The sequence below is a fragment of the Myotis nattereri genome (assembly GCF_964212035.1).
Source record: "Myotis nattereri genome assembly, chromosome: 9".
Classification (NCBI taxonomy): domain Eukaryota; kingdom Metazoa; phylum Chordata; class Mammalia; order Chiroptera; family Vespertilionidae; genus Myotis; species Myotis nattereri.
This window is the reverse complement of record NC_138084.1, coordinates 4,754,937-4,768,881: the sequence shown is the minus strand read 5'-3', so window position 1 is coordinate 4,768,881 and position 13,945 is coordinate 4,754,937. Positions and strand designations below refer to the sequence as shown.

General features: G+C 55.3%; 1 protein-coding gene across 2 annotated transcripts; it reads left to right on the top strand.

Moving 5' to 3' along the window:
- The first annotated feature begins 7,547 nt into the window (after positions 1–7,547).
- MEN1 (menin 1) lies at positions 7,548–13,850 on the top strand. Of its 2 annotated transcripts, none has more exons than XM_081099214.1 (10): positions 7,548–7,576; positions 7,967–8,427; positions 9,325–9,533; positions 9,731–9,859; positions 10,412–10,452; positions 10,531–10,618; positions 11,188–11,324; positions 11,777–11,912; positions 12,341–12,505; positions 12,644–13,850. In XM_081099214.1, the coding sequence occupies exons 2-10, from the start codon at positions 7,983–7,985 to the stop codon at positions 13,124–13,126; spliced, it is 1,833 nt and encodes a 610-aa protein (XP_080955340.1). In that variant the 5' UTR covers positions 7,548–7,576; positions 7,967–7,982; the 3' UTR covers positions 13,127–13,850. The 2 variants fall into 2 exon arrangements, with proteins under 2 accessions (XP_080955340.1, XP_080955341.1); XM_081099215.1 differs by lacking the exon at positions 7,548–7,576 and adding an exon at positions 7,644–7,666.
- Positions 13,851–13,945: the final 95 nt, after the last annotated feature.

Below are 13,945 nucleotides of genomic sequence, written 5' to 3'. Positions count from 1 at the left end.
CCCCAGTTTCCCCTTTGGCAAGTGGGGATCATAAAGCCCATCTCCTGGGTGATACCATTGAGATTTGGTGAGATGAGCGTAAAATGCCTTTGCCCCACTCAAGAAATGTCTGTTCTCTTAACATGCAGAAGCCCAAACCGAGGGCCCAGGGAATCTGAGGCCCCTTGCAAACTAAGACCTCCAATCATCCGCCCTAGCACCCAGCAATAATTTAGTCAAAGGATTTTCATATTTTGTAAGAATTTTCTTCAGCCCTAACGGGGTTTGGCTCAGTGGATAGAGCATCGGCCTGCGGACTGAAGGGTCCCAGGTTCGATTTCTGTCAAGGGCATGTACCTTGGTTGTGGGCACATCCCTAGTAGGAGATGTGCAGGAGGCAGCTGGTCGATGTTTCTCTCTCATCGATGTTTCTAACTCTCTATCCCTCTCCCTTCCTCTCTGTAAAAAAATCAATAAAATAAAAAGAATTAATTTTCTTCAAGCATTTTATGTTAACTAATCTCAACCCTACAGAAAGAATACGAACTCCCATACTGTTCACCTAGATTCACCAGTTAACATTACCCTGCTTTTGTTTTCCCTACACATCTACCTGCGTCCATGTATACATAGCATGCAGTCTGCTACCACTTGAAAGTAAGTTGTAGACATCTTGAACTTTGCACCGAAATACTTTGCAGGCATCTTATAAGGAGCCACCAGAAGCCATTGTTATTGTCTGGAGAGATTTAATATCGACACAACAATATTGTCTAATATACAGTCAGTTATGGGTTGAATTGTGACCCTCACCCCCAAATTCCTATCTTGATATCCTAACCTCAAATATCTCAGTATGTGACCTTATTTGGAAATAGACTCATTGCAGATGTAATTAGTTAAAATTAGGTTCTGCCTGGCTGGCATGGCTCAGCGGTTGAGCATCGACCTATGAACCAGGAGGTCCTGGTTCAATTCTCGGTCAAGGCACATGCCCAGGTTGTGGGCTCAATCCCCAGCGTGGGGTGTGCAGGAGGAAGCAGATCAGTGATTCTCTCTCACCACTGATGTTTCTTCTTTTTAAAATACAGTGGGGCCTTGACTTACGAGTGTCCCGACTAACGAGTTTTTCGAGATACGAGCCGTCCCTCGGCCGATTTTTTGCTTTGAGTTGCGAGCTAAAATTCGGGTTACGAGCCAGCTTCAGATACCTCACCGCTAGTTGGCGCAGTGAATGTCACAGTGAACGCCACAACATCAGCCCAGCATCATGTGTCTTACTAGTTCACTTTAAGATTGGACATACGAGTAATTTGAGTTACGAGCTCCGTCACGGGACGAATTAAACTCGTAAGTCAAGGCCCCACTGTATATTTATATTGATTTCAGAGAGGAAGGGAGAAGGAGAGAGAGAGAGAAACATCAATGATGAGAGAGAATAATTGATTGGCTGCCTCCTGCACGCCCCCTACTGGGGATCTGGGATGGAGCTGGCAACCTTTTGGTGCACAGGCTGACATCCAAACCAACTGAGCCACACCAGCCAGGGCATGATACTAACATTTTTGAAGGATCCAGGCCAATTTTTTTTTTTTTTTGTAGAATGACCAACAGTTTGCATTTGTGTGATTGTTTCCTCATTAAATTCAGAATGTTTTTGTCAAAATTATTACATAGCTGCCCTGACCGATTTGGCTCAGTGGATAGAGCATTGGCCTGCGGACTCAAGGGTCCTGGGTTCGATTCTGGTCAGGGGCATGTACCTTGGTTGTGGGCACATCCCCAGTAGGGGGTGTGCAGGAGGCAGCTGATCGATGTTTCTCTCTCATCGATGTTTCTAACTCTATTCCTCTCCTTTCCTCTCTGTAAAAAAGCAATTAAAATATATTTAAAAAAATCATTACAGAGCTGATGCTATTTTAAATTAATCACAATAATACACACATTTTGGGGAACACAATTAGAGACTGAATTCCCTTCGACTCCCTACACTGGCCTGTACCATCCGTTTATGCCCGTACATATATATTGGTGGACAGTCCTTCCCGGCCTCCTTGCCTTTATTATCAGGAATCAAGTCAGAGTCTCAGGACCCGTCTGACCCTTGGCAGGAACCCCTGCCCTCTGTGCTCTCACACTCACAGCTGCTCCCCAGCCCGCCGCGGCCTCCAGACCATCAGAGCTGGGCCTGCCATTTATCCCTGTTGATGAGTTTCACCGCAAGGGACTCAGGCCTCCTAGGTCCTCCATAGCTCCGACCCCCTCCTTTTCTTCCCATCTGCCCCCTCGGCTCCTGATGGCTGTCTACTGCTCCTTCTAGAGTTGATGGTCCATCTTTAGCAAAATCCTGTGTCCTCATCTCCTCCTGCAAACGGCCTGGTCCTGGTCCTTAACCCTCCTGCTCCAGCAGAAACCTCGCCCTCCCTGAGGTCGCTGCTGCTCCCTCCTCACATCCCCCAGACTTCTGCACCCTGGAGGTGGCGGAGGTGTCCTCCCGAGTCCTCATCTACGCCTATAGTGTCCTCCACCCTCCTCCTGTCAACACTCAGGTTTGAATTCAAGTGATCCCCTTACACCACCTGTTTTGTTTCTGAGATCTCCCCGCACACGGATTTCACCCTTCTCCGTCATTTTAGCTTCTGACTTGCTGTGACTCTCTCCATCCTACTCCTGCTTTCATTCTTAGAGCCTCCGCTTTGCCTGTGGCTGACCCACTGGCCTCTCAGCTCCTTGGCTCTTTTCCATGATCTCATCTGCCGCCCCACCCCAGCCACCCATTCCCACCGCTCTGTCCCATTGAAGCTACCGGTTACGTGTGGCTACTGAGAAATATGACTGGTCTGAGGTAGGATGTGCTGTGAGTTTAAAACAGACACCAGATTTCAGATTTAGTGAGAAAAAATACATAAATTATCATTGATAATTTTTATATTGATTACAAGTTGAAATAACATTTTGGGTATATTTTATTAAAACTACTCCCACTTATGTCTTTTTGCTTTTTTTAATGTAGCTACTTAGAAACTTTAGAATTGCACATGGGCCCTAGCCAGTTTTGCTCAGGGGATAGAGCGTCGGCCTGAGGACTGAAGGGTCCCAGGCGCGATTCCAGTCAGGGGCACATGCGTGGGTTGCGGGTTTGACCCCAGTAGGAGGAGGGCAGGAGGCAGCCAATCAGTGATTCTCTCTCATCATTGCTGTTTCTCTTCCTCCCTCTCCCTTTCTCTCTGACATTAATAAAAATAATTTTTAAAAAATTACACATGCACCTCACGTTGTGTTGCCACTGGAAGCGCTGCTCCAGCTCTTTTCATTGCCAATAAGGACACAATCATAATGTCACGCATCCCACTCTCTCCCCAACACCCCTGTCTATTCAGCTCTCCAGCCCCAATACATTTTGGACCCCATTGGAACCTATAATCCACTGACTTTGCCACACTTTTGCTGTCCCCGTCCCTCTTGTATCCTTACACGCCTCCTCACACAGCCTCAATTCCAGATCAGTCATTCTGTATAGTCACTTTTTTTGCATAAATGTATTTTATTTATTCAGCAAATATTTGTTGAACACCAGTTATGTGTCAGACATTCCTTGTCCTTGGGGAACTTATGTTTTGTTGGTAGGAGACAAACAATAAACAAATATGTAAATTGTATTATGTACTAGAGCAGTGGTTTTCCACGGGGGGCAATTTTGCCACCAATGGAACCTTTGGTAGTGTCTGGAGGCATCTCTCGTTGCCACTACAGGGGGAGGGGTGCTATTGGTCTCTATTGGTAGAAGCCGGATGCTGATGTACATCCTACTGTGCACAGGCAGTCCCCAAATACAAAGAATTACCCGGCCCCCGAGTCAGTGGTGCCTAAATTGAGAAACCTGCTCCAGAGATGTGACTTCCTTAGAGAAAAGAAAAGAAAAAGTAGAGTGGGGCGGTGGGATTGAAAGCGGAATTTGGGCTGGAGACTATGAATTTCGTGAGTAGGCCTAGTCAGGGTGGGGCGGCTTCATCGAGAAGGTGACATTTGAGCAAAAGGGTGAAGGAGGGAGGGAAGAAGACCAACTAGGACTCCTGTTTCGTTGAGAGAATTCAAGTACTTGTCACACGTGCCTGTGTCCCCTGCCTTCCCTCTAATTATTGTGGATAAACGGGTTGCGTTCCTAGCAAAGGCCAAACCTCTCATTCAGGAGCCCCCTCCATCTGTTCCAGGCCATCAGTGCAGCAATGCTCTCAACAGGGACACGGGAGCATTTGAGATCTTGCTCTAGCATATGTTGTTAGTTTGGCTCAAATAAACTCTTATTTTTAAAAAAGCCACCAGCGCCCTAACCTGTTTGGCTCAGTGGATAGAACGTCGGCCTGTGGACTCAAGGGTCCTGGGTTCGATTCCAATCAAGGGCATGTACTTGGTTGCGGGCACAACCCCAGTGGGGAGTGTGCAGGAGGCAGCTGATCGATGTTTCTCTCTCATCGATGTTTCTAACTCCCTATCCCTCTCCCTTCCTCTATGTAAAAAATCAATGAAATATATTTAAAAAGCCACCAGCAACAACAACCACCTTATATTTTACCCTCTTCCCCTCCCCCCAACTACCATCTTATTTTTCTCCTTCCCTTTGCTGCAACGCTCCCTGACAGAATTGTGTATTATCCCTCTCTCCAGTTTTTTCCTCCCATTTTTCATTTATTTATTAGAGAGGGAGGAGGAGAAACATCCATTTTGTTGTCCCACTTATTTATGCATTCATTGGTTGCTTTTTTGAGAGAGAGAGAGAGAGAGAGAGAGAGAGAGAGAGATCTGCTGTTGCACTCATTCATGTCTTCACTGACAGGGGATAGAACCTGCAACCCTGGTGCATTGGGACAACACTCCAACTGAGCTAACTGGCCAGGGCCATTGGTTGGTTATTTTTACTTTTGATTTTTTTTTTTTAAATTGACTTTAGAAAGTGAGAGAGGAAGGGAGGAGAGAGAGAGAAACATTAATTGGTTACCTCCTGCATGCCCCCTACTGGGGACTGAGCCTGGAACCTGGGCATGTGCCCTAACGGGGAATCGAACCGGAGACCTCCTGGTGCATGGGACGACGCTCAGCCAACTGAGCCACACTGGCCAGGACTGGTTGATTCTAGTATGTGCTCTGACTGGGGATTGAACCCAAAATCTTGGCGTTCGATCCCCAGAGGATGCTCTAACTAACTGAGCTACTCGGCCAGGGCCTCCCATTTTTCATGAGCCCAAGAACTTTGGGTTTTTGCCCCTGAATTGCTCTTCCTGGGGTCACCAACAGGTCCCACAGAGCTCAATGCAGTCAGTCCTTGGCGCTCAGCTTGCTGGCCTGGGAGCAGCATCCGGCTACCCATCGTGCCTGGTGTTCTGCCCCAGACGCTCGTCTGGTTTCCCCCCATCTCTCTGGCCGATCCCGCTCATCCTTCTTCTGGTCCCTCCTGGTCTCCCAACCTCAGCACGAAGGGGAACACAGAACTCAGCACTTGGTGACTTCACCTCCATCTACCTTTCACACAGCTGCCCCTAATGTTAATATCTTACACACCCATGTACATTGGTCAACACTAATTGGTGAGCATTATGAATGAAGCTACAGACTTTATTTGAATTTCACAAGTAGAGCTTCGAGGCGCCCAAGACTTGACTGTTGCGTTTTCTTTCTTTTTTTTTTTATATATATTTTTTTATTGATTTTTTACAGAGAGGAAGGGAGAGAGATAGAGAGCTAGAAACACCGACGAGAGAGAAACATCGATCAGCTGCCTCCAGCACATCTCCCACTGGGGGTGTGCCCGCAACCCAGGTACACGCCCTTGACCAGAATCGAACCTGGGACCCCTCAGTCCACAGGCCGACGCTCCATCCACTGAGCCAAACCGGTTTTGGCCGTTTTCTTTCTTTTTAAATAAAATAAGATAAAAACAAAATCCCTTGTGTCGAGGGCTGACTTTCAATAGATCGCAGCAAGGGAACTGCTCAGCTGCATACGAAACCCCGACCCAGGGGCAGGTCGTCTACGATGGGCTTAGCACAAGGTTCCTGACGAAGGTGAGGTGCGTGCGTTGGGTGGAGGGTGAGGGGTGGCTTGGCTTTAAAGCTGAAAGTTGCATATGCCCGCAGTCCCCTCAGTCCTGGGCAGATTGGGGCAGTCGGCCGCCTATTCACCAGCTTTTCCATTCATGTCCTTTTTCCGTCCCAGGATTCAGCTCACCATATTGCATTTAGTGGTCCGGTCTCTTTAATCTCTTCTAATCTGCAACAGTTTCTTAGTCTTTCCTTGTCTTTCATGACCTGACACTTTGGAGAAGCACTGGACAGACAGGTCTGTTGTTGAACGTCCCTCCGTTTTGGTTTGTTTCGCCGGATGTTTTCTCATGATCAGACTAGGCTTATGGATTTTAGTGGGGTTTTTTGTTGTTAATCCTCACCTGAGGATATTTTCTCCATTGATTTTAGAGTGTGGAAAGGAGGGAGGGAGGGAGGGGGGGGGGGAGAGAGAGAGAGAGAGAGAGAGAGAGAGAGAGAGAGAGAGAGAGAGAGACATCAATTAATTGCCTTCTGGAGGTGCCCCGACCGGGGCTGGGGGTCGAACCTGCTACCGAGGTAGGTGCCCTTGACCAGAAACCGAATCCGTGACCCTTCAGCGCAAAGTTCTAACTATGGAGCCACACTGGCCAGGGCGAGGCTTATGGGTTTTGAAGAAGAAAAGCCGCAGAGGTGAAGCAGGGCAGACATTTGATCTGCTTTATTCACTGTTTCGTATCCAGCGCCCAGAACGGGGTGCCTGGCCCGCTGCAGGCACCAGCAATGTGTCTGTTGAGTGAGGAAGGGTATGAATGACCGACTCTGTAGGAGTTATTGAGGACCGTGTGGGAGGTTCACACCGTGAGCGTAAGTGCTATCCTAGCAGACATGCTGCCCCGCAGTTTTGTGTTTTCCTTCAACACTGTGTCCTGTCGAGCCGCCCCGGGGCGCACAGAGCTATTCACGCTCCTAACGTTTGCCCGTTACAAAGAACGGCGCGGCTCTTCGGACGGATGCGCCTCTGTGCACATGCGTGCGGCTCTTCTCACGGGCAGAGCCGGGGAAGCATCGCCAGGCACAGGGCAGGCACCCTGACGTGCGGCGGACACTGAGCGGCGTCCGCCCGGGGCGGCCGGGCACCGTCACGCCAGCAGCATTTGGAAGAAGCACCGTTTCCTCACGTCTGGCCGACACGGCACCAGCTCAAGCGCAGTGACCGCCGAGGATGCCCGGACGCCTTCCGGACCACATCTCCCAGGATGCCCTGCGGCCCCTCGGCCACCTGGCTGCGTCGAGCGGAGTGACCAATCCCCGAGAAGCTCCGAAAGACGGCACCACCTCCACGCCTCACCTACCGCCCGGGGCACCCGGAGCGGCGACTACCACTCCCATAAGCCCCGGTGGACGGGCGCCGCTGGCCACCATTTCAAGGCTCCGCAGGGGTGGGCGAGGGCCCGGATCCCGCTTCCCGGCAGGCAGTGCGGCCGCGGGCGGAACTCCATTTCCCAGCAGCCTCCAGGCGGCGGGCGCCGCGGTGCCTTGTGTGGGATGTAAGCGCGGAGGTGGGCGCGGGGGACCGCAGCCAGGACTCTTCTTGTGATTTGGGGGGCTTGGCCAGGGGGTGCCTTTCGGAGGGACTCCAGGGCCCGGGGGTACGGGTGCAGAGAGGCACCAGGGCGGCCATTGGCGGTCCTCAGCGGGGTCCTAGGGGCGCACCCCTATAGGGGCCGCGGCTGCTGGGGCTGTGGGGGACGAGGAGGCCCTACAGCCTGGGCTGAGGGGGTCTCATCGACGCGGGAGCCGAGGGGCGGAGGGCGAGGGGGGCGGGGGGCAAGGGAGTGTGTGCGTGTGTGTGTGTGGCGGGAGGGGGCGGGGGGGTTGGAACCCTAGCGGAGCCTGGGCAGGGGCTCCCTGGCCGAGCCCGCGACTCTCCCCTCCCGGCTCGCCCGCAGGCCGAGGCCCGCCGCCATGGGGCTGAAGGCCGCCCAGAAGACGCTGTTCCCGCTGCGCTCGATCGACGACGTGGTGCGCCTGTTCGCCGCCGAGCTGGGCCGCGAGGAGCCGGACCTGGTGCTCCTCTCCTTGGTTCTGGGCTTCGTGGAACACTTCCTAGCTGTCAACCGCGTCATCCCCACCAACGTGCCCGAGCTCACCTTCCAGCCCAGCCCCGCGCCCGACCCTCCCGGCGGCCTCACATACTTCCCGGTTGCCGACCTGTCCATCATCGCCGCGCTCTACGCTCGCTTCACCGCCCAGATCCGAGGTGCCGTCGACCTGTCTCTGTACCCCCGGGAGGGCGGCGTCTCCAGCCGAGAGCTGGTGAAGAAGGTCTCCGATGTCATCTGGAACAGCCTCAGCCGCTCCTACTTCAAGGATCGGGCCCATATCCAGTCCCTCTTCAGCTTCATCACAGGTTGGAGCCTCACAGGTGGCAGGGGCACGAGTGGGTCCTGTCCCATCTGACAGCTCGGCCTGCCTCTTGGCAATACACGGTGCACAGAGCCCTTTTGGGACCTATACACCTTAGGAGGTGGGGCAGGTGTTGACCCCCCTTTGCAGAGAGGGGACGCGAGGTGCCAGAGTCACACAACTGGCAAGAGTGGGACCAGACCCCGATCCCTCGGCTCCAGATCCGTTAACCACCCTTTGCCCCGGCGGCGCCCGCACCCCTGCCGGTGTCCTGCAGCCCAGCCTGAGGCCCAGGGGCAGCGGCCGATGGGGGGTGAGGAGCCAAAATCTGGCTACATTTGGGACGGTTAAGTGAAGTGTCTGTGAAAGCGATGGCTTAAGGCTCAGGGTGTGCAAAGATCTTTCTTTGCTCAAGCCCAGTTGACTAGCAGTCATGACCCGGAGTGCCGTGTTGGGAAGGAACCAGAGGCTGCTTCTGAGCTTAGCAGGAAAAGAGCGCAGAGATAAATTAGGAGTCGTTGCCAGTGGGTGTGTGAAAAAAGAGGACTTAGTCTCTCGGTCCTATTTTTGCCTATTCTGTTGTGACCTGAGAGGCACAATAAAGTGAGGAAATCCTTAACATAAACATATAACGTGGTTGCGGAGAAAGAGAAGTGACGGTCCAAGGCTGGGTGGAACTAGGAAGATCCAAGGAGGTCTGTTGTTGGGAGATGTAAACGCAGAGAGAGAGAGAGGCTTTGAGCAATCAGAGGAGGGGGATGGAGGAGTGATGGAGGAGGGTCTGAGGTTTGGGCACAGGCTGGGAGGTGAGGGTGGGAGGGAACATGGCCAATCACTACCTAGCCCCCTTCCTCCAGCCAGAGCTCAGAGATTCCTCTTTCATTACCTCCCCCTTCCATAGGCACCAAACTGGACAGCTCCGGTGTGGCCTTTGCTGTGGTGGGGGCCTGCCAGGCTCTGGGTCTCCGGGATGTCCACCTGGCCCTGTCTGAGGACCACGCCTGGGTTGTGTTTGGGCCCAATGGAGAGCAGACAGCTGAGGTCACCTGGCATGGCAAGGGCAATGAGGACCGAAGGGGCCAGACAGTCAACGCGGGTGTGGCTGAGCGGGTATTGCCTCCTCCCCCTGCTCCCTTCACACTCCCAGCCCAAGCCACCCAAGGGGCTGTGCTTTCCTGAGCCCCTCTCCTTATTGCCACCTAAACATGTCAGGAAGGGGACACAGAAGGGCCCCTTTCCTGGCGGTCATTCCCTGGAGCAGGCACAGGTGGGGCATCATGAGCCATCTGGTCTTGTCCTCTCCCAAGAGCTGGCTGTACCTGAAAGGATCATACATGCGCTGTGACCGCAAGATGGAGGTGGCATTTATGGTGTGCGCCATCAACCCTTCCATTGACCTGCACACGGACTCCCTGGAGCTGCTGCAGCTGCAACAGGTATATGCCTGTGGGAACCTGGGCAGCTGCAGCAGGTGAGGTGTGGCCATGGGGCCCTGGGCAGGGGCACTTTTCCTCCCCCCTTTTTTTGGTTAATCCTCACATTGATTTTTAGAGAGAGTGGAAGTGTGGGGGAGGGACAGAGAGAAACATTGATGTGAAAGAGACACATGGATTGGTTGCCTCCCTCACTCCCCTTGATCAGGGCCAGGGAGCAAGTCTGCAACCGGGGTAAGTGCCCTTGACTGGAATTGAACCCGAGACCCTTCAGTCCCTGGGCCAACGCTCTATCCACTGAATCAGACTGGCTGGGGCTCAGCTTCCCCTTTTGCAACATGGTTAACAATTCCTGGCCCAGTCTTTCCCAGGGCTCTGGGGAGAGTGGTGGTAAGACATGAAAGGACTTTGACTCCAGTAAGGGGCTGGTTTCTAAATTCTGGCCTTTTCTATCTGGTGGGAGATCCCTGCTGATGTTGGACGCCACTTTGCCTGGTAGACTGAGGACTTCTCAACCCCTCCCCCCCAGCTCACATTTCTCTCTTTGGCCTGTAGAAACTGCTCTGGCTGCTCTATGACCTGGGACATCTGGAAAGGTCAGTAGGGGGAAGTGGCCAGGCTGGGCCTTCAGGGCTGGGTGGCTAGGCGGAGCTGGACTCATGAACTTTTCCCAGGTACCCCATGGCGCTGGGGAACCTGGCAGATCTGGAGGAGCTGGAGCCCACCCCTGGCCGGCCAGACCCACTCACCCTTTACCACAAGGTGGGGATATCTCGGGAGGGTACAGAAGGGAGACCCAATAGTGGCTGGGGTTCCCTTCTACCTGGGAACTGGGAGGGGGCACATGAGAGAAGATCTTGGTGTGTATTGGGCATTACCACCCATCTTGTATTTACCATGTACATATTCAGTGCTGTCTGCCTCTCATTGTCCCTCCTGGAGTGTAACAGTTGTCAGATGTGGGAGCATTGAGGAGGGGGTGTTAACTTGGTGGGAGTGGAGGTAGAAGGGACATTGGGCTGGGCTTGGAAGGCTTTGGTGTTTGTGTAGGAGTGTGTGGGAAAGCCTGGGAAAGGGAATGCCCTGAGCTTGGAGGACGGACCCCTCCCCTTCCCTAGGCTTTGTTCTGCATTCTGGCCCAGGCCTCACCAGCAGCCTTGCAGACATGGAGGAGCAACTGGTAGAGCGGATGGCAGGGGGTAGAGGTGGAACTGGAGATGGGACTCTGGGCTCTTGGCTATTTCGCATTCTGGGTGTGATCTGACAGGACATTCCTGCCAAACGGTACAGCTGGGGGTTGCCTCCCTGAGGGCCCTCTGCTCTATCCCTAGGGCATTGCCTCAGCCAAGGCTTACTACCGGGATGAGCACATCTACCCCTACATGTACCTGGCTGGCTACCACTGTCGCAACCGCAATGTTCGTGAAGCCCTGCAGGCCTGGGCCGACACGGCCACTGTCATCCAGGAGTGAGGATCCTTCACCCCCCCTGTCCTACTAGGGCCTTAGTCCATCCTTTCTTCCTCTTTCGCCCAATTCCCACTCATCCTTATCCAGGAGTGAGGCCTGGGTCCCAAGCCCCATCCCTTCCTCTAGTCTGGGCAGCCAAGGCTACTGTCACCCAGGAGGTAGGGATCCCTAATGAGAGCCCCACACCTTTCCCTCCCTCCCCTCTCCTCCTAATTGCCAGCCACCATCATCCAGCAGCAAACCCTGCACCCCCTGCCCCATGCCCCCCTCCTCACTCTGGCTCTGGGCTGATACAGACACCATGATTTCGGAGTGAGGACCCCAACCACTCACCCAGTCCCTAGATGATCAAAGGAAAAGAAGCCTGGGCTCCATTCCCCCCCCCCCCGCCCCCAGGTCCCGGGGGTTCCCAGCATGGTGGAGGCCCCACGGTGCCCTCCTGCTCCCACAGCTACAACTACTGCCGGGAAGACGAGGAAATCTACAAGGAGTTCTTTGAAGTAGCCAATGATGTCATCCCCAACCTGCTGAAGGAGGCAGCTAGCCTGCTGGAGGCTGGCGAGGAGCGGCCGGGGGAGCAGACCCAGGTGAAGGGCTCCCCCTGTGCCCACCTTCCCACCTGCCAGGGCTCCGAGTCACAGGACATGGGACTGCTGCCCTCGCGGGGACTGAGTGAGGAAGGTGGCCCAGCACACAGCAGCCAGGGTTTGAGGGAGCTGAGGGTGCCTTAGGGGTTTCTACCCCATTCCTTCAGGTAAATGGGGTGAAGCCCATCTCTTTCATGCCAAGATTTCGTATTCAGTTGTGGGGGGTGGGATGGAGGTAAGGGGCGGTTCCCTCTTTTCTCTGAATCCTGGCTAAGAACTGGTTCTATAAAAGGAAGGCGGCTCTGAGAATTCTCCCCGATGCTCACCTCTTAGGGAGCCAGGACTCTGCTTAGATGAGCGGCTTGGCCTAGCCCTCTGATACAGGGTGTAAGGGGTTCTGATCTGTGCCTCCTTTCCCCCTTGCCCAGGGCACCCAGAGCCAGGGGTCTGCCCTCCAGGACCCAGAGTGCTTCGCCCATCTGCTCCGGTTCTACGATGGCATCTGCAAATGGGAAGAAGGCAGCCCCACGCCCGTGCTGCACGTGGGCTGGGCCACCTTCCTTGTGCAGTCCCTGGGGCGTTTCGAAGGACAGGTGAGGGGCAGCTGTGCAGGGGTCCGAGGAGGAGCCAGAGCCTGGGCGGCCCTGAAGGGGATCTGCTCCTCGGGGTGCATGAGACAGGCCGCAACCTGCTGGCACCTTGCCCTCAGCTCGCTCTCCCTACCGGCCCAGGTGCGGCAGAAGGTGCGGATAGTGAGCCGGGAAGCAGAGGCCGCAGAGGCCGAGGAGCCCTGGGGCGAGGAAGCCCGGGAAGGCCGGCGGCGAGGCCCGCGGCGGGAGTCCAAGCCCGAGGAGCCCCCGCCGCCCAAGAAGCCGGCGCTGGACAAGGGCCCGGGCGCGGGGCAGGGCATGGTGCCGGGACCCCCCCGGAAGCCCCCAGGGACGGTCCTGAACAATGCCCGCGGCCCCGAAGGCGGCAGCACGGCCCCGGCGCCTGCACCAGCCGCGTCGCCGCCGCCAGAGGGTCCGGTGCTCACTTTCCAGAGCGAGAAGATGAAGGGCATGAAGGAGCTGCTGGTGGCCACCAAGATCAACTCGAGCGCCATCAAGCTGCAGCTCACCGCGCAGTCGCAGGTGCAGATGAAGAAGCAGAAGGTGTCTACGCCCAGCGACTACACGCTCTCCTTCCTCAAGCGGCAGCGCAAGGGCCTCTGACCGGCGCCTCGGGACTCCAGCCAGTCCCCGGGCCGGTCCGCGGTCCCCGTCGAGGCCCCGCCCAGCGCCCTCCGCCCCAGCCAATGGGGCCGCGGCCCGGCCTCCAGGCCCCACCCCCACCCCTACCCGGAACCGGGGCTCGGTCCGGACCCAGAGTCAGACTACCCCGCGCTCGCCATCGGAACATAGAACCCGTCCCGGCCTCCCAGCTGGCGATGGAAGCTTCGCGGGGCCTCAGGCCCCACCTCAGACCGCGGCTCCGGCCGCAGCCTGACCAGTGCGCTCTGGGTCCCCCTCACCCGGGACCGAAGTTTCACCCCGCAGTCCAGACGCGCAGGTCCCACCTCCAGCCCGGGGACCTAGGACCCGACCCGGCTCGGAGAGCGTTCCCGCACTCAGAGTTCTGTCCCTCGGAACCCAAGCCCCGACCCCACAGAATGAAGAAGGGGCGCTCCCAGGATTCGGAGCTCCCAGCTCCCTCCCTTCCGGCTCCCAGCCCGGGACTCAAACCCCCCAGCCTGTGCACCCCGAACGCCGCCCCTTCCCACCAACGGGCTCCAGATGAGAGCAGCCCCCTCTTCCGGCCCTCGGAACCCTCCCTGGGCCCGGCCGTCTGGGGGCCCCGGGGGCATCTGCAGGGGCTTGCCAGTGGGTGGGGGAGCCTGACCTCTGTTTTGTACATAGATTTATTTTTCAGTTTCAAGGAAGATGAATACATTTTGTTAAAAAAAAGTACATGTCTCTTTCATTTGGGAATTTGGGGGGTGGGGGTGGAGTGCCCTCTCTCCTCTGCCTTCGGGCTCGCCTCCTGTAGGACGC

Excerpts from the sequence above, each read along its gene's own strand:
- MEN1 (XM_081099214.1), top strand. The coding sequence starts at position 7,983 with ATGGGGCTGAAGGCCGCCCAGAAGACGCTGTTCCCGCTGCGCTCGATC. Across the intron at positions 9,860-10,411 it reads AGCTGCTGCAGCTGCAACAG|AAACTGCTCTGGCTGCTCTA; the intron begins GTATATGCCTGT and ends TTTGGCCTGTAG. Across the intron at positions 10,619-11,187 it reads CACTCACCCTTTACCACAAG|GGCATTGCCTCAGCCAAGGC; the intron begins GTGGGGATATCT and ends CTCTATCCCTAG.